The 21,322-nt window shown below is 41.4% G+C and overlaps 1 protein-coding gene across 3 annotated transcripts in view; it reads left to right on the forward strand.

Annotated features, from left to right (window-relative positions):
• The window catches only part of ANKRD28 (ankyrin repeat domain 28), a 229,716-nt gene that overhangs the window by 197,247 nt on the left and 11,147 nt on the right, over window positions 1-21,322 (forward strand). For all 3 annotated transcript variants that reach the window (XM_048838497.2, XM_048838499.2, XM_048838495.2), the window contains 6 exons: window positions 3,186-3,273; window positions 3,370-3,453; window positions 4,010-4,155; window positions 4,375-4,457; window positions 4,628-4,710; window positions 16,433-16,524. In XM_048838497.2, the coding sequence (XP_048694454.1) occupies window positions 3,186-3,273; window positions 3,370-3,453; window positions 4,010-4,155; window positions 4,375-4,457; window positions 4,628-4,710; window positions 16,433-16,524 (576 nt within the window). The remainder of the gene's footprint in view (window positions 1-3,185; window positions 3,274-3,369; window positions 3,454-4,009; window positions 4,156-4,374; window positions 4,458-4,627; window positions 4,711-16,432; window positions 16,525-21,322) is intronic.

The following is a 21,322-nucleotide window of genomic DNA, read 5'->3' on the forward strand; positions in this document are numbered from 1 at the left end:
AGATCCCGGGCCAGGCACACCAGCAGGCTACAGAAGCCATGACAAACTCACAGCCTTATTGATGAGTGATCCACTCTGAATTTGACCACAGTGTCTCAGTGCGACAGAAAAATTGGATGTTTTCATTCCATAACCATCTAGCCTTTAGTTTCATGTCAAACTACTGTGAGATGCGAACATATATGCAATCTCTAGCTAGAGCTACTTCCTACAAAAAATAAAATTAAAGTAATATGCATTGTTTAGATTTCATGTGCATAAGTTTGTCTAATTTAAAAAAATCAAATTAGTCAACATTTAAGTTTTAGAGAGAAGGAAGACTACCTTTCATTTCTGCATAGTCTGTTTTACATCTGTTCATGATGTATGCAGTCTCGTTATCTGTATCTTGAAAAATAAAAACATTTAGCGTTCTAAACTGCAGTTTCTTTAAAATTGTCAAAATTGCAGAGACTGTGAAAAGAAATTCTAAGAAATTAGTTAAAATCGGTCTTACTAGGCAAATCTTTTACTAAAAATATCAAATAAAATAAATCCAAGGAGTTTTATGCGGAGGAGTTTAGGTAGGATTACTAGCCCTGAGACTGTTTTTTGTCAAGCTATTGAAGCAAGAAGTAATAAATACATTTTCCTTGGTGTATTTTGCAAGGGTGCATTGGAGTTGAATTTTGACTGACTACTATGTATCTGTGCTCTTACTTCTGTGGGAGCTTAGTCCCTGAAAAAAAGAGGTGACAACAGCAATGGAAACAGATGAAATGGGTTGAGTTAAATCTGCTTCTTCAGGGTTGGCATTTGGGTTAGAATGTGAGCTTTGATCTTGTTCAAACAGATTGCAGAGTTCACCACAATAGTTTTCTTAGTATATACAGCCTGCTGCGTACTAATATGTGATAGACAATAAGCAAATTAAACATGTTTGGTTGTAAGATTTCAAAGATAGTTGTTTTAATGTGTGGTTAAGTAATGGATCTGATGATAATTTGGGGACAAGTGTAAGCATATTTTTTGTTTTGGCCAATGAGTAATGTGGACTAGATTTTATATATCTTTCTTTTTGTCTTTGCCAGTGATAATGATATCCTGGAAAGGATCCTTGAACATGCAGGACTAAACTCTAGAAACACAATGCTGTGGCATCCAAGATTGGCTTCTTTATTTAGAATCTTTAAAAACTTGCTTTTTATGGTGCAGTAATTGACAAACATTGGTTTAAAATATCTTTGACGCAGGAAACGAGCCAAGGAACAAAATATCCTTCTACAAATTGAGGCAGATCCTCAAAATATTTAATGTTTTCCTTTGCTTTCGTTATGTGATTGGAAAGCTCTGATTAACAGTAAATAGGAAGATGAAAATTGCAGTTGTGCTTGAGTGGAGAAAACTAAGCTGTTTGGTGTAGCCCTTATCTATAGTTACAGGTTATTTTAAATAATTACCCACTCCAATCTGAGGGTTTATACCCAGTCTGTGAGGGTTCAGCTCCAAAATCAAGTACAGTGGAGAGGTTATCAATAGAAGGGGGGCCATGGAGCACAATAGGGACAACAAAGTCTCTTTTTGTAACACTTACTTTTTATTGGCCAACCAAACAGTATACACACAGCAGTCCGGTAAAGGAGAGCGAGAACAATACGAAACATCTAGCATTTGCTTTACTTACACCATCCGTTGTGGAAAAACCCAAAGAGTCAGTCATCATCCTCATTGTCATCATTCTCAGCAGCATTAGCAGCAGCAGCAGTGGTGGTCATCCAGGGATCTCCTCAAGCACGCAGGGCCTGATACATCTTTTATAATGTTTCGCTGACACCCACTTGGTTCATATGTATTGATGAAGGCTTAAACCCCTTTTACTTACTTGAACTTCCATATCCCACTACCTTTGGCATGACCCAGTTTTCTTGGGCTAACTTGTTAGTTCCCCTTATACTTGTTAACATGTACATCTCTCAGTTACCATACTGGTGGTTAGGACATTGCTGATGCTTTGTTTGCAAAATCCCCCAAATACTCTGAGCGGCTTTAACTGATACATTGCCACATATTTCCTAAATTTCAATAGCTGACTGTTTCGTCTTATGATATAGAGTCAGTCATTGGCTGACACGAGTAACTAACCAGTCTTCAGGCCTAGGGCCTTGTTTGGCTAAGGTATATATTTTACAAGCCTAAGGCTGTAGGCCTGTGTTACAACATTAATTCATTCTTACATTTCACCTCTGTAATCTAAATATGCATGATATCATTTATCCTTGGCTAATTGGTATTTGTCTGAAGAATCAGTGAGAGAATTTCCAGTATGACACATAGAGGCTTATCAGCATTGTCATCCATATCAGTTTCAGTGGCATTATTTATGGCCAAACTCCAGGAAAAATTCCACTAGGACGATGTCCCTTTCAGAGAGAGATGAAACACTGCAATCTAAAGTTTTTTTTCAGTTGGGTAAGGATGCAGGAGAGACCCTTGTCCCTCCAACATATGAGCAGACAGTTCAGGAGAGAAGAAGATTATCAAAATCAAGAAGCAGATGTTTTCTTGCTGCCTTTATATAGAAGGAGCTTACACCTAAGAGAGGACTGTAAATGTTTGAATAAATATCACTGTGTATGCAAGGAATATATACTGGGATAATTAATTACAGTGAATAATATAGAAGCAAGAACATATTTGCTTTGTAATTTTACAGTTTAAATTATTTTAAAGTTTGGGTCATGATTCCTTTCAGCCCATGTTGTGGATGTACTCAATTTGTGACTCCACGTTATTCAGCAGTTCAGTGGGGAAAAAAAGCAAACCCCAAAAAACATTTGTTTCCACTAGAGAAAGGAGTACAACAGAAGAAAATCTTCCAACTGGACTAAGTGGTTAGTCTGTTGAATTAACTGTAAAGCTACCATATTATAAGAGCTAAGTTAGCTAAACATTCTTCATGTGCCCCAGACAATGCATCATGACTTCAAAGTTCATAAATTTCTTCAGTACTGGGCCTAATATTCTGATTGTACTTGTGGCTTCCAGATTCCTAAAAATGCACTGTGTTTTTGTTCATCCCCAGATATAGCCATATCTAAAGTAATTCAAGTGTGCATTTGAGACTTTCAAATGAAATGTCATTTAATTTACCTTAGCTGTGTTTGTTGGTTGTTTTTGTTTTTAATATCTGATTTTAAAACTTTTAGGTCATGACAGCTGTGTAGAGCTTCTTCTGGAACAGGAAGTTTTCCAGAAAATGGAAGGAAATTCTTTCAGCCCATTGCATTGTGCTGTGTAAGGAAGTCCAAGATTACTGTAACTGATTTCATTATAATATTTAATAAAAGCACAATCATTCTCTAAGTAACAGCCTGTTTAATTTTTTAATAGGATAAATGACAATGAAGGTGCTGCAGAAATGTTAATTGATACGTTGGGTGCTGGCATTGTAAATTCAACAGATGCAAAAGGAAGGTAGGAATATAACTGCACTTAGAAACAGTGCACTACAAACAGTAATCTCCTTGTTTTTGTGTCACAGCTTTAATGTTTTTTAAACTTATTTGGCATATTCGTCTTTTCTATTTAAAGACTTTTTTTGTTATATACTAAAAATGTTGTTGGGGATTTTTAAAAACCTTGTATTGTGTTGTTAGAGCCGAATTGATTTTTAATTTTGTAGGAGAGCTTGGGCATTTTTATAATTGCATAAACATTTGTGCAATATAAATCTTTATGCCCATTAACTATATTGTCCATTTTATTTTTCTAAGTCATCCTTGTCCATATTATGGACTTACTGGTTGCTAAATATTCATTTTAAATTTGAGGCCAATTATTTTTAAAAACAGAAAAATGATCTTCTAATAGCAACTGTGACCACTCTACCAATAACAACATCAGTGTATTTTTATGGTAGTGACTGCCCACACTGGTACAATTGCAGGATTACAGTCAAAGTTTGCATCTGTGAATAAAACATTATGTATGTTTCCTGGATGTAAGCCCATTTCCTCTTGATTTCTTTTAGAACCCCCCTTCATGCAGCAGCTTTTACAGATCATGTGGAGTGTTTACAGCTTCTACTCAGTCATAATGCTCAAGTAAATGCTGTAGATTCTTCTGGAAAGACTCCTCTAATGATGGCTGCAGAAAATGGGCAAACTAACACCGTTGGTAAAGAGAGAGCTTAAATATCTTCTACTTTAACTTTTAATAATGTACAGTAATATTATACTATAGATATTGTTACTTTAAAATTACCATATGTTATGCATTCACACATTTATTAGAAGTATATTATTTTAGGTTTTAATCTTCATTTTATAAAGTGGAAAATTGATAATTCCTTTAGGAACACACTATTTAGTTAATGCAAACTTTTATTTCCTTCAGAGGTGCTGGTTAGCAGTGCTAAGGCTGATCTGACCTTGCAAGATAGCAGTAAAAACACAGCACTCCATTTGGCTTGCAGCAAGGTGTGTGTCAGTTTCTATTTGAGCCCTTTTTTGCATGTTAATGAGAAACTATTTTTCAAGATATGATCTTTGTCAAACTCTGTAAAATCTCCAGAAACTACTTCAAAAAGACATACAAAACAGTTTCTTCAATGAGTGTTATCTGACAAACATGTTTCCTGTATATTTAGGGTCATGAAACTAGTGCCTTGTTAATACTGGAGAAGATTACGGATAGAAACCTCATCAATGCCACCAATGCAGCCTTGCAAACGTATGTATGGCCACTGAACAATATTTTACAGTCAGATTTTCAATATATTTCTGCTGTTAGTAAAACTAATAATTATATAAACAATTTTAAGTGTTCAGGTTTCCATCTGAATAAGAGAGAGAATGTTGGAAAAATCTTATGCCATCATGGCTCAAGGAATTCTACTAGGAATGACAACAATCTTATGAGATGATCTAGAGGATAGTAGTCTTGTGTGTTGATTCTTTATAAGCACTATTCAGCTTTTTCTATTAAAAATTAAATAGCAGTTAATTCCAATGATCGTTACAAATATCTAATTTGCTGTTTTAAAAAAAAGGAGGGTGACTTAACTAATTATAAAAATACTAGCTGGAGAATACTTTTTGTTTACCTTTATTAAAACAATGTGACAATATGGTATTTTCTAGCTAACATTATGTCTAAAAACTTTTATCTCAGAACCCTATTTTTTGAGCCTGGTTATCGGGAAATTCAAAATTTAAGAATCATTTCATTCTATAAAGCTGTGAAATGTATTTGGAACTGGGATGGAGGATTTTAATAACTGATTCCTCTGGGTTTTTTCTCTTAAGTGATATTGGCAGCTTAGAACATGGATTTCTAAAATCTTTTAATTAGGCCTTACATTTTTATGTTTTCTTCTGATTGTTATCAGGGTTGCTAAACGACTCTTGGGTGTTTTAGCATTTAGCAACCCTGTCATGTGTTCCTGCTCCTCTGTTGGAATCTCTCTCATCCAATTGTTGCTCAGTGGATTTCCTTACAGTATCACCTTCTGTCAATTAGGGGCTGCTTTGATTTGGGAATTAGACAGGTAGGCTGCTGTTCTTTGCTGCTCACCATGCTGGATCTTAAGCAGCATGGAACACACTAAGCAAGAAGAAGAGTGAAGATGAGGTGATGGCTGGTTGCCCTGGTGCTTGGCTAATGAGAGGCAGAAAGAGGTGGAGAAAAAACAAACTGGGAGACAAAAGGGGGAACAAAATAAGATAAAGAGAATGGGGGCACACTAAGGAGGATGGGGACAGTCTCTTCTAACTTCTTCCAAACAACCTGAATCAACCATACGGCTCATGTGCCTCTCCAAGGGAAAATCAGTGACCTTTTTCTCACTGGCAAGAAGTGTCATGCACTTAGCTGCACAAAACTTGAGTAATTTTAATGTTTAAAATATTTTACTGGTATGGAAGCTTATTTTACAATCAGTTACACTGAGTTCCTAAACCAAGTGCATCACATCTTGCTAAAAAACATTACATAATTTGTGATGCACTTGGTTTAGGAACTCAATCCAGTAGGCCCAAATTATAAATAACTTTTTCAAATGGATTTCAGTTTATTCATGGTGTGAAATGCTTCTTACTTCTTGAACTTTAATATTTTGAGCTACAGACAATGGGTGCAATTCTTTTTCATGTAGTGTCCCTGTGGATGCTTCTCTTCAGGTGCACATATGCGCCTCGAGCCCTTGATCGGAGATTTTCAGTTAGCAGTGACCATTCAGCCTACACGTGTTGCCTATGGCTCCTTGTTCTGGATACCAAGGCTGTATAGGGATGTGCTGGCAAACTGCCCTCAGTTCCTTCTCATCTGGGAGGCAGTGACCATGAGTTGGTTGAGTTCAGGATCCTGACGCAGGGAAGAAAGGTAAGCAGCAGGATACAGACCCTGGACTTCAGGAAAGCGGACTTCAGGAAAGCAGACTTCGACTTCCTCAGGGAACGGATGGCCAGGATCCCCTGGGGGACTAACTTGAAGGGGAAAGGAGTCCAGGAGAGCTGGCTGTATTTCAAGGAATCCCTGTTGAGGTTACAGGGACAAACCATCCCAATGAGTCGAAAGAATAGTAAATATGGCAGGCGACCAGCTTGGCTTAATGGTGAAATCCTAGCGGATCTTAAACATAAAAAAGAATCTTACAAGAAGTGGAAGGTTGGACATATGACCAGGGAAGAGTATAAAAATATTGCTCGGGCATGTAGGAATGAAATCAGGAGGGCCAAATCGCACCTGGAGCTGCAGCTAGCGAGAGATGTCAAGAGTAACAAGAAGGGTTTTTTCAGGTATGTTGGCAACAAGAAGAAAGCCAAGGAAAGTGTGGGCCCCTTACTGAATGAGGGAGGCAACCTAGTGACAGAGGATGTGGAAAAAGCTAATGTACTCAATGCTTTTTTTGCCTCTGTTTTCACTAACAAGGTCAGCTCCCAGACTGCTGCGCTGGGCATCACAAAATAGGGAAGAGATGGCCAGCCCTCTGTGGAGATAGAGGTGATTAGGGACTATTTAGAAAAGCTGGACGTGCACAAGTCCATGGGGCCGGACGAGTTGCATCCGAGAGTGCTGAAGGAATTGGCGGCTGTGATTGCAGAGCCATTGGCCATTATCTTTGAAAACTCGTGGCGAACCGGAGAAGTCCCGGATGACTGGAAAAAGGCTAATGTAGTGCCAATCTTTAAAAAAGGGAAGAAAGAGGATCCTGGGAACTACAGGCCAGTCAGCCTCACCTCAGTCCCTGGAAAAATCATGGAGCAGGTCCTCAAAGAATCAATCCTGAAGCACTTGCATGAGAGGAAAGTGATCAGGAACAGCCAGCATGGATTCACCAAGGGAAGGTCATGCCTGACTAATCTAATCGCCTTCTATGATGAGATTACTGGTTCTGTGGATGAAGGGAAAGCAGTGGATGTATTGTTTCTTGACTTTAGCAAAGCTTTTGACACGGTCTCCCACAGTATTCTTGTCAGCAAGTTAAGGAAGTATGGGCTGGATGAATGCACTATAAGGTGGGTAGAAAGCTGGCTAGATTGTCGGGCTCAACGGGTAGTGATCAATGGCTCCATGTCTAGTTGGCAGCCAGTATCAAGTGGAGTGCCCCAAGGGTTGGTCCTGGGGCCGGTTTTGTTCAATATCTTCATAAATGATCTGGAGGATGGTGTGGATTGCACTCTCAGCAAATTTGCGGATGATACTAAACTGGGAGGAGTGGTAGATACGCTGGAGGGGAGGGATAGGATACAGAAGGACCGAGACAAATTGGAGGATTGGGCCAAAAGAAATCTGATGAGGTTCAATAAGGATAAGTGCAGGGTCCTGTACTTAGGATGGAAGAATCCAATGCACCGCTACAGACTAGGGACCGAATGGCTAGGCAGCAGTTCTGCGGAAAAGGACCTAGGGGTGACAGTGGACGAGAAGCTGGATATGAGTCAGCAGTGTGCCCTTGTTGCCAAGAAGGCCAGTGGCATTTTGGGATGTATAAGTAGGGGCATAGCGAGCAGATCGAGGGACGTGATCGTTCCCCTCTATTCGACATTGGTGAGGCCTCATCTGGAGTACTGTGTCCAGTTTTGGGCCCCACACTACAAGAAGGATGTGGATAAATTGGAGAGAGTCCAGCGAAGGGCAACAAAAATGATTAGGGGTCTGGAACACATGAGTTATGAGCAGAGGCTGAGGGAGCTGGGATTGTTTAGCCTGCAGAAGAGAAGAATGAGGGGGGATTTGATAGCTGCTTTCAACTACCTGAAAGGGGGTTCCAAAGAGTTTGGCTCTAGACTGTTCTCAATGGTAGCAGATGACAGAACGAGGAGTAATGGTCTCAAGTTGCAGTGGGGGGAGGTTTAGATTGGATATTAGGAAAAACTTTTTCACTAAGAGGGTGGTGAAACACTGGAATGCGTTACCTAGGGAGGTGGTAGAATCTCCTTCCTTAGAGGTTTTTAAGGTCAGGCTTGACAAAGCCCTAGCTGGGATGATTTAACTGGGAATTGGTCCTGCTTCGAGCAGGGGGTCGGACTAGATGACCTTCAGGGGTCCCTTCCAACCCTGATATTCTATGATTCTATGATCTGCCTTGGCCTGTGACAGAGCCCTAGCATGTCCACATTGACCGTGCCTCAGCTTTTCTAATATTCCTATAGTGATTAAGATAGTGTTTATAGTTGTTAATGTACTTCTAATTAGTCAGTTAGGTAAGTAGCAAGAGGATTATTTTACTCCCTTCTTTCCCCTCAGGGAGATGTATCTTATTCCTGGCTGGGCATACCTGGTTTGCCAGATCTCAAACATTGCCTCTCATGCTGAAAGGCTATACTTGTGAATGACAGCCACTCTGTGTGTGTCTGTTGCTTGAGGGAGTCCTGTGTCTCCCAGAAGGGTAACTTCTGCCTGGCCCTCAACTCCAGGGCAAGGAAAAACAGAGAGACTAAACTCAGACTGGTAATGAAGGAACGCTCCCTTCAGCCAGCTTCTGAGTGCGGTCAGGAGACATCCCATCCCCTCTCCCCCCTCTTTTTGGAGGCTTCAGGGAAGGCTTCCAAAAAGAGGATTGTGGAGTCTCACCTTAAGGAGCCAGCTCCAAATAGGCCCAGTTCCCTGGTGAGATCTACTGTCTCCAAAGCCTTATCCTCTTGACTCAATACTGTTGAATCGAAGGATTCCTCCTCCAGTACTGGTGGGGCCGTAAGGTCCTGTAGCATGAAGGAGAGAAATGACTCCGATAGGCCCTTAGTACCTTCTACCAGTAAGGAAGGCAAAAGCAGAGACACTCAATGATGTTTAGCCCAACCATTGGTACCCATGCATGTAGAATCCTGGGCATCAAGTAAGCAACAGCACCAGACACCATTGGCGTCCACTTTAGTACACCCGCCATCAGTGGTACCACTGGCTACAGCAACTGTGGCCTCAGCTACCGCATTAGTACCAATCCCCTACTCGATACCACAGGAGTTCAGATATACTAAGGACCACTCTATAACGGAGTCCCAGTTCCTCATGAGTACTGAGCATGTTTGAGTACTCAGACTCTGAGCTACTGTTCTCCAATACTGGAGGAGACTCCACTATTTTCTGCAGATAGTCATCCATTGAATGTAATGGAGGGGAGGATGAAGGGAAGTCCCTGCTGGTCTCCTGTTTCTCTATAGGGTTCCCCAACATATCCCTTCAGGAACACATTCTCTGCAAATCATAGGGAAGATTAGGCTCATTATCAAGGGTGGTGGAACCAACCCTGCATGCCACCCCCAATGCTATATGGGCCCCCCCAGTAGCAATATTGTGATCCTTGGGCTGCCTATCAACAATTTGCCAAACTACTGATACTGTCTCATAGGTAGGCCAGAGTTGTACAGCCCTCTCCTCCCTAACCAGCGGGCAGTGGAGTCCTGTGTAAAATGTAGGAGTGCTAGTTCCCTGGTTAAACATTTAACTGTGTAACCAATAAAATTTTAATCAGTTACACGGTTACTTTTTTAACCACTATTTACATCCCTAAGCCAAATATAATTTTATAAATTATAACAGATTCATAGCTTTTATTGAACATCTGCCACAAGAATATAGGGAGCAATTCCAATCCACTGCGTCAGGGGGTCAGTTGGTGTCCAGAACTGCTTTTCAAGAATCCTAAGTTGCTGCAGACACTGTTGCCAGGTCCATCTCCGTAGTGGTGATGTGCAGGGCATCTTGGCTCCATCCCTCGGGATTTCTGAGAAATAGAAAACACAGTGGAGGGACCTCCCCTTCGATGGTTGTAAGCTGTTCTTGGAAACCACAGATGAGTCCTTGCATACTCTAAAGGAGTGTAGGGCTACTTTACTATCGCTGGGTATATATACACCTACAAATAAGAAAAGGTTTAGTGAGTCACAGACTGCCACTGATCGCATCCTATTCAGTTTTCTGGGTTCGATAGGTCCACTAAACCCCTTCCCCCACCCCACAGAAAGAGACGTAGATTTTGGAGAGGGAGGGCCTCCCAACCGTCGTCCAAGATCACCCAGTTGTCTTCAAAGCAACAGGTTTGATAGGTTGGTCAAGGGTTCACATCCTACTGCACCTCTGGATTTACAGCTGCACTCGTTAGCCCACCTCCCGCCTTTAGAGACCACCTTGCCTAGTTCCAGCATGCTTGGAGATGGATCACTACAGACAACTGGGTTATAGAGGTCATAAAATGAATGGTATACTTTGATTTTATGTCCCTCCCTCCCTTTGACCCCGCCCCCATCCCTCTTCAGGGACCGCTCTTGCAAGCTTTTATTGAGACAAGAAGTGAACTCTCTCAGTTAGGAGCAATAGAGGCAGTTCCTCCTCCTCACAGGGGCAGGTGATTTTACTCTAAGTATTTCCTTGTGCCAAGGATGTTACTTAGATCTAAGACTTCTAAACAAGTTTGTGAAGTCTCAAAAGTTCAGAATGTGTGGCTGGCAGCTATAATTTCTTCATTAGAGAAAGGGGTTTGGTTTTCAGCCCACAGCATATAAGATGCATATTTCCATATAACAATGTACCCATTGCACAGAAAATACCTATACTTCACTATAGGCTAGGATCATTTCCAATAATGAGTGCTTTCCTTCAGTGTTTCCTTGGCCCCAAGGTTGTTCTCAAAAGTCTTGGCAGTAGTGGTTGCTTACCTTTGACAAGAAGCGATCATACTCTTCCTATACCTTGACAACCAGCTACTCAAGGGCCACTCCTACGAAGCAATGCTGTCTTCTACCCAGATGGTCCTTGCTGTGGTCCAGAGTTGGGTCTGTAGCTGAATGTAAAAAAGTCCACATCTAACCCTTGTACAGAAGGTACAGTTTATAGAGACATATTTGGGCTCACTGACAGCCAGAACCTATCTTCCTTTAGCAGCTTCTTAACTTTGTCATTTCTGGATGGGTAGTTCAGGGGAGCCCTTGAACCACAATAAGGAATGGACTTCAGCTCCTGGGACATGTGGCAACTTGCACCTTTTTGACAAATCACACGAGGCTACCTCTCCATTGCTTCCAGAGTTGGCTCAAAGCAGCATATTCTCCAATCTAACACATCTTGGACAGACAGTTGATAGTTCCTCTTCAAGTGAGGGACTCTTTAGACTGGTGGAAGGATCAACTCAATGTCTGTGAAGGTGTTCCTTTCTGTTGCCCAGCCCCATCAGTGACTTTAACAACAGATGCATCACTGTTGGGATGGGGAGCCTTCCTCAATACCCTCACAACTCAGGGTACATGAACAACTCAAGAAATCACCCTGATCCCCATCCCCATGCAGCAAAGTCGTGAAAATGTGGAATTGGAGCATAGCTCATCAGATCCAAATTTCACCAGTCTACCTCCCAGGTATTCAGAACAACACCGCTGATGTCCTCAGCAGACACTTCTCACAGGATTAGGAATAGAAGCTAGATGCCCAAGTTCTCCACAGTATATTCCTAAAATGGGGACTGCCAGAAGTGGATCTCTTCGCCATCTCCAGGAAGTGTCCTGTTTTCTGCTCAAGAGGGGGTCTGGGCCACGACCCTTGGGAGATGCCTTTCTTCCATCTTGGAAGAAGGATCTATATGCATTTCCTCAAACACTGCTACTACTGACGGTGATGAACAAGATCAGATAGGGCAGAATCAAAGTTATCCTTATAGTGCCAACGTGGCCAAGAAAAGCTTGGTACCCTTACCTGCTTCACGTATGTGTCCAATTGTTGTCCAGGCTCCCAGCCATTCGTCATCTACTGTCACATGATACAGGTTGTATGCTTCATCCCAACCTAGCGTTTCTCCGCCTGAGGGCATGGCTCCTTGATGGTTCATAGAGAATCCTCCTGCTCCATAGAAGTACAACAGGCACTACTGAATAGTAAAGAAAGATCAACCTGCACTACTTACCTGCAGAAATGGAAGAGAGTCTTCCACTGGTATTGTTGATGCCTCTTGCCTTATTTGGTGCCACTTTCAGTCCTCTGATTATCTTTTGGAGCTAAAGAAATCAAGTTATCAGTTCGACTAAGATCCATTGGCCACAGTATTAGCCTTTCATTCTCCAGTAGAAGGAGAATTTTTGCTCATCCAGTATCATCTATTTGTTTATTAAGGGTTTTGGAGAATTTCTGTCTCCAGATTAGAAACCCTATCCTGACTTAGGACCTCAACTTGGTATTCAGTTACCTTATGAAACCTCCATTCGAACTAATGGCAACCTGTTCTGTGTTGCACGAAGACGGCCTTGTTAGTAGCCATCACATTGGCCTGTAAGGTTAGGAAGATTGAGACTTGATGGCAGATTCCTCCCCACCCCCTTTCAAAGTGTTCTTTAAGGACAAGTTCTCTATGTCCACACCCCAAATTCTTACCTAAGCGTCTGTCAGAGTTCCACTTTAGCAGTCCATTCATCGACCAGTGTTTTCCCCAAAGTCACACAGTTCTTTCTCTACAGGAATCTTGTTCACATACCTTGGATGTTAGAAGGGCATTGGCTTTCTACTTCGATAGGACCAAGCAATTTAGGAAATCCATCTAAGCTCTTCAATTCCTTCACGGATGGATCCACAGGGTCCTCAGTCCCTACTCAGAGATTATCAAGATGCATATGTGGATGTATTATCACTTGTTATGATGTTGCAGGCATTCATCCACCAGCACCCCTTCCCTGAAAGGGTGATAACATGTTGAGCTAGAACGTAGGCAGCATCTACAGCATTACTGAAGAATGTAGCAATATCTGAAATATGTAGGGCCACTACATGTACATTTTTGAAACATTATGCCCTGATCCATGCTGCCAGATCCAATGCAGCACTTGGTTCTGCAGTACTGTCTTCGGTTCTGGACTCTATTCTAAAGCTCCCTCCTTCATCTCGGGATACTGCTTGGGAAGGCGCCTGAAGTGGAGCACCCATAGACACACTACTCACTTGGTGCAGTAATTGCAGTTCTTCGAGACGTGTGTCCCTATGGGTGCTCTACTACCTGCACTCCTTCCCCTCTGCTTCAGACTGTTCCTTGGGGGACATTTGGGTGGAGAAGAAGCTGAGGGCAGTTTGTCTGGGCACCCCTATACAGTCTCGGTATTAAACATGAGGAAGCATTAAGGCATATGCGTGGGCCAGATGGACACTAACTGAAAATCTCCAACCAAGGGCTTGAGTGGTACATGTGCATCTGAAGTGGAGCCATCCCTCGGGGGACACATGAAGAACCAGTTACTGCACAAAGTATGTAACCTCTTCTTTCCCCTCCGCCCCCGCACCATGAGCTTTATTTCTGTTTAAGATTTATCAATAATGTACTTGTTTCATACACAGTGTAGTGAGATTAATTTGGGGATTTTCACAAACTTCATAATAAATGAAAGTCAATATAGAACTGAGGTGAACTACCAAAGTTATTGGGTTTACTGTGTGCCCTGTTGTGGTTTCTTTTTAAAAACAATTAGATAAATTTTGATTACCACTCCTCTTCAACTGATGCTTTAAAAGAGAATGCAGTTATAATGTTTGAGGTAAATCTGTCTGCTTTGCTTGATGGATTGATGTCTTGAAAATTTAAAGTTACATTTAATAATTGAAGGTTTTGAGTAGATAATGAATTCATTGTGCTCTGTGTTCTTTTTGCCACTTCGTGCCTTGAATTGTGAGAAAATTATTCCATCTGCAGAGACAGTTGGAGATCTTTGGTTTCTGAAAGCCAGAAGTTAATCTGTCTAAAAGAAAGGCATTAGTATTTCAACCAAAGTTCCTTCTAAGCTCAGGGTACCAAGGGACCCACAGAGGTAGTTACTTGGGGTATGCAGGGCTGCAGAGGGGGAGAAGCACCTCTCCCACAGCCCCGGCCCTGGAGCTGCTGCGGCAGGGGAGAGGTACCTATCCCCTGCTGCAGCAGGTCAGGCAGCAATGCATTCACTTTATCTAGTTTCACAGTAGGTTAAGTCAGGAAAAAACTTGGCTCTTAAGACTATCACGCTCCTGGGAAAGGGTGCTGGGATTACTAATGGTTAAAAGATTAGAACCTATTTAAGATCACTAATTACAAAGGGAAATCATCTCTGCTATCTACTAGAAAAGAACTGCAAAAGAGTGTACACAGCAAGGTTTATATGGTTTTGTACCACTAGTTGCAGTTTAATTGTAACAACTGTTTCCACTTTTTACCAGCACAGAGAGTATGTGTAATTTAAATGACTACTTCTGATGCAAAACTAGTGTGAGCACAAAAATCTGTGCTATCTTAAATTTGGTTGGGAATGTACTCTGTCTTAAAGAGAAAAGGAGTACTTGTGGCACCTTAGAGACTAACCAATTTATTTGAGCATGAGCTTTCGTGAGCCACAGCTCACTTCAGATGAAGTGAGCTGTGGCTCACGAAAGCTCATGCTCAAATAAATTGGTTAGTCTCTAAGGTGCCACAAGTACTCCTTTTCTTTTTGCGAATACAGACTAACACGGCTGTTCCTCTGAAATCTGTCTTAAAGATTTCTATTAAGTAATCAATCAAAATTCCGTATACCATCACAGACCAAATGCTGGGCCAGGGTGGGGAAAACTAAGAATTTCTGCACAGTTTTATTCCTGTTTGTCAAAATTTCAAGAAAAAGGGCTTTTCAAATATTTGTGTGAAAAATTTTGACCAGCTGTAGTAAAAACCTATTACTGGGTTTACACTACCCTGAAAAGTAATTTAGCTCCCTCTGCTGGTTTTACATCAGCAATGCTCTGTCCCTGAGTACATCCTGACCTCAAAAGTATGAATGCCCAGTCAAGCAAGCCGGTTAACAGAGAACCTTTGATAAAATGTAGCTTCATTAGGAAAAGCAGGTGATAGCACACAGCTGTGTTTTCAAATAGAAGAAGAAAGATTTGGTAGGGATAAGCTAGTTTAAAGTAACAGCAAATATTATGAACTTCTATACATATATCTTTAAAGACTTAAAAAGCAAACACCAGTGTTTGGGTTATTTTTTTTTTTAAATGATCGGCTTCAGTGTGGGAGATATGACAGAGTTCTTTTAAAATTATAATTACTCCAATTTGTGTTTAGTAAACCTGCATTTGAGGAAGTAAGGATTAAAGTTTCTGGAAGCACTTGGTGTTTGCTTACCTCTCCTTCACTGGAGTCAATGGAAAAACTTCAGTGGGAGCAGAGTTAAGCCAATGTTGACTGCTTTTGAAAAATATCGCACTCTACATAACCAAGGTATGCCGACTCAGCACCTCACATGCAAACCACTTGAATACAAATGGTAGGGCCTGCACACCAACCCTCTACCCAGCCCTGAACCTCTTCCCACACTTCAAGCCCCTCGGTCCCACCCCCATATCTCCTAACCTCCATATTTGTGCACGCACAAAATTAATTCCACACATGTTTGTAAAAAATTGGGGGAATATTGATTTTAACTATTCTATATAATAGAATATGACTAGCATCTTGCTAGTGGTATTCTAATAAAAGACAATTGCCATTGACCTGCATAATTCCCCAGATGTGCTGCAATTGACTTTCAGATTGCAGTGAAAGATTAGTTATTTTAATTATGGACACAACTAGCTGCTATAATAACACTAAAGGGGAACGTTTGTTGCTGCCCTTTTAACAAGTGCTTTTTAATATTTTTGTTATCATAAGGCATGCCAGATGAAGAGTTATTCCCTCACAATGTCATATGTCGTAAAAAGGAACAAGTATTACTAGTACATAATTTTTACTGCAGAAATGTTCTTTGCTGTTAAGAGGAATAATGAGTATTCAGCTTTACATTTTTTCTTTTTTTACTTTTAAATGAAAATATATTTTTTTTAATTTTTACATTGTATAAGAAGTTAAGGAACAGAACAAATAAAGGCTATACATAGTGTGGTTGTCACTATGGATGGGCACTTGATCCCTAAAATATTCTTTTGTATCTTGTTTTGATGCTTCTTCTATAACCAGGTTTGTTTGTCTTCACAGACCTCTGCATGTTGCTGCTCGAAATGGATTAACAGTTGTAGTTCAAGAACTTTTAGGCAAGGGAGCAAGTGTACTTGCTGTAGATGAAAATGGTAAGAATAAAATTCACCTTGTTTTCCAGTAAGAAACAGTAGTTTATGCTCCTGGTTTGTGAAGTGGTAAACTTTCTTAAGTTTTATATTGGTTATATGATGGAATGTTTTCTTCTAAGAATGGGACATGTGGATGCTGGGTCAGATTAGCAAAGCAGGGGAAATGGAAGAGCCTGATTAAGTTTGGAACATTAATGCAGGTTATCACACGCAAATAACTGATTTCACATTGCAGTCTGATTATATTAGGTGTAAATACAATCATTTTAGCAATATTGGAAACTATCATAAGAACACAGTATCAGAGTATACTCTTACTTTTGGACATTAGTGACTTGGGTTTAATAGGCATGCAGTTAACTAAAATCTTTTGAGTATAAATTTCTAAAGGTAAGTATGTACCATAGATCCCAGTTTTTGGGTCTCAAGCCTCTGGCTTGTAAGAGCTTTGCAGTACATAGAAGCAAGGAAACAGAACTGTCTCATCTCAAAGGTGAAATCGTGCGCTTTGTTGGGACATAATGGAATTTAACACCATCAACTGTCACTTTCTTTTCTCCTGTCTGAAAAGCTTTGTAGTCCTTGTGCTGTTTTATTTCCCAGCATGGAAAGTGATTTTGAGTGGTTGCTGCTTTTTTCAACAGAAATGCCTGTGAAATTTATAGTTCCAATCACTTTTTAAGCTGTTTCTTTCTCTTGTAACTTCCCATTATGTTTCTATATTTCACTGCTTAATCTATCTGAAACATTATTTATCATCCGATGAAGTGAGCTGTAGCTCACGAAAGCTTATGCTCAAATAAATTGGTTAGTCTCTAAGGTGCCACAAGTACTCCTTTTCTTTTTGCGAACACAGACTAACACGGCTGTTACTCTGAAACCTGTCATTATTTATCATAGGTAGTGGTTGCCACATCAGTAGATCTCTAAAACAAAAAGAGATTAGAAGGGTAAAATATTTGGGGTGGGGTTAGTTTGTGTAGCTTGTGAATTTGACAGACTATTTGTCTGATCAGTTTCCCCTATGTAGTCAGTCAGTCCCCCTGTTTGTGAGGATCTTTCACACTGCAACAGGAGAGAGAAACATTTTAGTAAAAATCATACAATTGTCAGAGGGACTCAGAGGTAAATGTAGTATGTGAACTTTTTTAACTTTTAATTTTAAATTAAAAGGACCTGTTGGTTTTGTCTAATTTAGTTATCATTTGGGTTTCTAGTTTTTCTTTATAGCGACAGTTTGATTTCTTTGTTTTCAGCAGCCCTGGATGTCCATTATGAATACAAACTGACTTTGTCTTTGGCATGGCCATGTCAGCTTAGGATGTGAGCTAGCAAGATGATGATGCTTTTAGTTGACAGAGCACACATTTCATATCTGTCTTGGCCTTTTTTAAGGGATTGATAAATCCAGTTCAGGATTATAGAAGTCACGATAGGTTTGGTGGGAAGGAGAAAACAGAAAGGATTCATTACTACTGCAGCCTTTTCTTTACCTTGGTACAAAAAGTGTCATCAGAACAACAAAAACCTTTGCAGGTGTGAGATCTATAATTCTTGGCATGGTGACTGTTTTATCAATGTAAGTGGATCATTACATGGACTTCCAGCAAAAACTGCTGGAATATCTTCTGTGCTGGCCTGTCTAGGTTACAGGTATCTTCCCTGTGTTCATTTAACAGAAATTTGGCTTTTTATGAATATGGAAAAGATAGACCTACTTCAGTTTAGCCCGCCACCTTCCAATTTATGAGAGAATTGTTGAAAAACTCTGTTAAAAATCTTCTTAGTAATAACCTCCAGTATCATGGGCAATTAATATCCTTAGCTGATAAAACCTCTTTTTGAGCCACTTGATTCTTGTGACCCCATATTTTAATTTTAAACTTTTATTCCTAGCTTCAACTTTATCTCTTAGGATTAAATTCACTTGATATTAATGATTGTACTAAGTTTTAGGTACAAGTCATGGTGGAAATTAATCCTAAATTTCATCTGTTATCACTTTAATCATTCAATAATTTTCCTCTGCTTCCACGTCTGTCTTCGTGAAGCTCTTTGTCATGAAGTAAATTTGAAAAGGTCTATTGAATTTTATTGGATCAGGCAAATGCTACCCAGCCATAAGTTTATCGAGTTTTTTCCTTCATTTGGCACCACAACATTAAGTAAGTTTTGGTCTAAGACAGAGGCGGGCAAACTACGGCCCGCGGGCCATATCCTGCCTGCGGGACTGTCCTGCCCGGCCCCTGAGCTTCTGGCCTGGGAGGCTAGCCCCCGGCCCCTCCCCTGCTGTCCCCCCCCTTCCCCGCAGTTATGCTGCTGCACGCTCATGCAGGGCAGCGTGTCTGGCTCCGGCGCGGCTCCCAGACATGCTGCTCTGAGTGGCATGGTAAGGGGGCCGGGAGGTTGGATAAGGGGCAGGAGGTCCTGGGGGGCAGTCAGGGAGCAGGAGGTGGTTGGATAGGGGGTGGGGTTCTGGGGGGGGCAGTTAGGGGCGGGGGGTCCTGGGAGGGGGCAGTCAGGGGACGGGGAATGGGGGGAGGTTGGATAGGGCAGAGGTTCTGGGTGCGGGGCAGTCAGGGGACTGGGAGCGGGGGGGGGGGGGGGGGGGTTATATAGGGGGTGGAGTCCTGGGCGGGCGGTCAGGGGACAAGGAGTGGGGGGGGAGGGGATTGGATGGGTGGGAGGTTCTGAGGGGGGTGGGAAGTGGGAGGGGCCAGGCTGTTTGGGGAGGCACAGCCTTCCTTATCTGGCTCTCCATACAATTTCGCACTCCGGTGTGGTCCTCAGGCCAAAAAGTTTGCCCACCCCTGGTCTAAGGAAACCTTCAAAAATTGTTTGCAAGACTACATAACTTTAGCTAAACTGCCTTTAACTTATCATATTAAAGGTGCCTTTGATCAATAGTATACTAGTGATAGCAGCCAGTTTCAGACTTCAGGTGTGCAGAACATCTACATGAGTTCTCTACTTCTGCTAAACATCATTTTCTGGACTCTGTATTTCCACAGTGATTGATTGTCATGTCAGTGCTGCAAAATCTGGTTATGTCACAGCTCTTCCCATGCTCTGTTTAAATTTGTTTAGAATGCCTCTGTGGGTATGCTTGAGGCATTGTAGCTCTCTCTCAATCCTCTCTCAATAATCCTTTTTATTGATGAGTAGAATATGAATAATGTGTCTTGCTTTTTCCCCTCAGAGCGGGAGGAATCTTGTTTGGTTCACTTTTATGAAATTTCATTGAGCTTATTGTATTCAGCTGTCTTCACTTGTAGTACTGGAGATTTTTAAATTTCTCAAGGGGGGCACTGGACTGGGACTCAAGACCTGAGTTCTATTCCTCTGCCTGCCACTGGTGGTTTGCTGGGTGATGTCACCTCCCAGTGCCTCAGTTTCCCTATCTGTAAAATGTGGGTAATATTTGCCACCTTTGTAAAGATTTATGGATGAAAAGTGCTATATTAGAACTGATGGTTGAGGGCACAGATGTCCATTGTCCCTTCTTGAGGCAAGCAGTCACTTAATCTTTTAGGTATATTTAAACATAGAGTGTGTTAGAGATCTCTCCTAGCTGGTGCAAGACAGAAACTCAAGCCTGAAGAGTGTCCAATTATTATAAATGGTACTTTTAAAGTAATTATTAAATGTAAATAATTTGTTTAATGTTCAGACTGGCCAGTAGTTTTATTTTTTCAGCATTTAATGCCCATCTGGGATGTCATGTTCCAGATAACACTGGTCAACAGAGCATTAACAAGTAGCATGTCTTAAAAATTTCAACAATAAAAAGCAATCAGTACTCTGTATTTCTTCCTTCTTTGCATTAATTTCACCATAGTGCACAAATAGTAAAATAATGACACACATGATCAGTGTAAACAAATCTGTTTTACTTGTCACCTTCACAAGAGATCTGCAGCATTGATAAATGTTATCTGGAGTTCTGTGCATTGAGTATGAATAGTGAGCCTTTTTCTGTTCTGCCCTGTCTGCCTGAAATGCCCTCTTCATCCCAGAGTAGCAGTCTCTAAAAGCCCTTTCCTTTGAATCCTCCTCAAAATGCACATCTCCTGTAAAGACTGTCATTGTTCTCTTTAACCTGTAGGTGCTATGATTTGTTATTAACACTAAAAACAAAATGTGCTGCACTGTTGAACATCCCTGTCACGTGGTCAGCTGGTGCTTTTTGAACTTTTTTCTTAGGGTATGTCTATGCTACGAAATTAGGTCGAATTTATAGAAGTCAATTTTTTAGGAAGCGATTTTAATTGTGTCAATTGTGTGGCCCCCACTAAGCACATTAAGTCGGCAGAGTGCGGCCACAGTACCGAGGCTAGCATCGACTTTTGGAATGCTGCACTGTGGGTAGCTATCCCACAGTTCCCGCAGTCTCTGCCACCCATTGGAATTCTGGGTTGAGCTCCCTGATGGGGCAAAAAAATTGTCGTGGGTGGTTTTGGGTACGTCATCAGTCACCCCTCCCTCTGTGAAAGCAATGGCAGACAATCGTTTCGCACCTTTTTTCCGTGCGGGCGCCATACTGCTTTCAGCAGACAGTGCAGTAGGGCTGCAAACCATTGTCATCCAACTACCGCTTCCGCTGCCACTCTGCTCTCCTGGTGGTCTCGCAGGTCCTCTATATGACCATCGTCATCTGCCGCTTCCGCTGCAACTCTCCTTGGCTGCTCTTGTCTCGCCATATCACGGCAAGCGTGCAGCCCGCTCAGCTGTTGTGTCCTGGCAGCAGACAGTGCAGTAGGTCTGCAAAACTGGCCATCCAACCACCGCTTCCCCTGCA

Source organism: Caretta caretta, chromosome 2 (assembly GCF_965140235.1).
Source record: "Caretta caretta isolate rCarCar2 chromosome 2, rCarCar1.hap1, whole genome shotgun sequence".
NCBI lineage: Eukaryota > Metazoa > Chordata > Testudines > Cheloniidae > Caretta > Caretta caretta.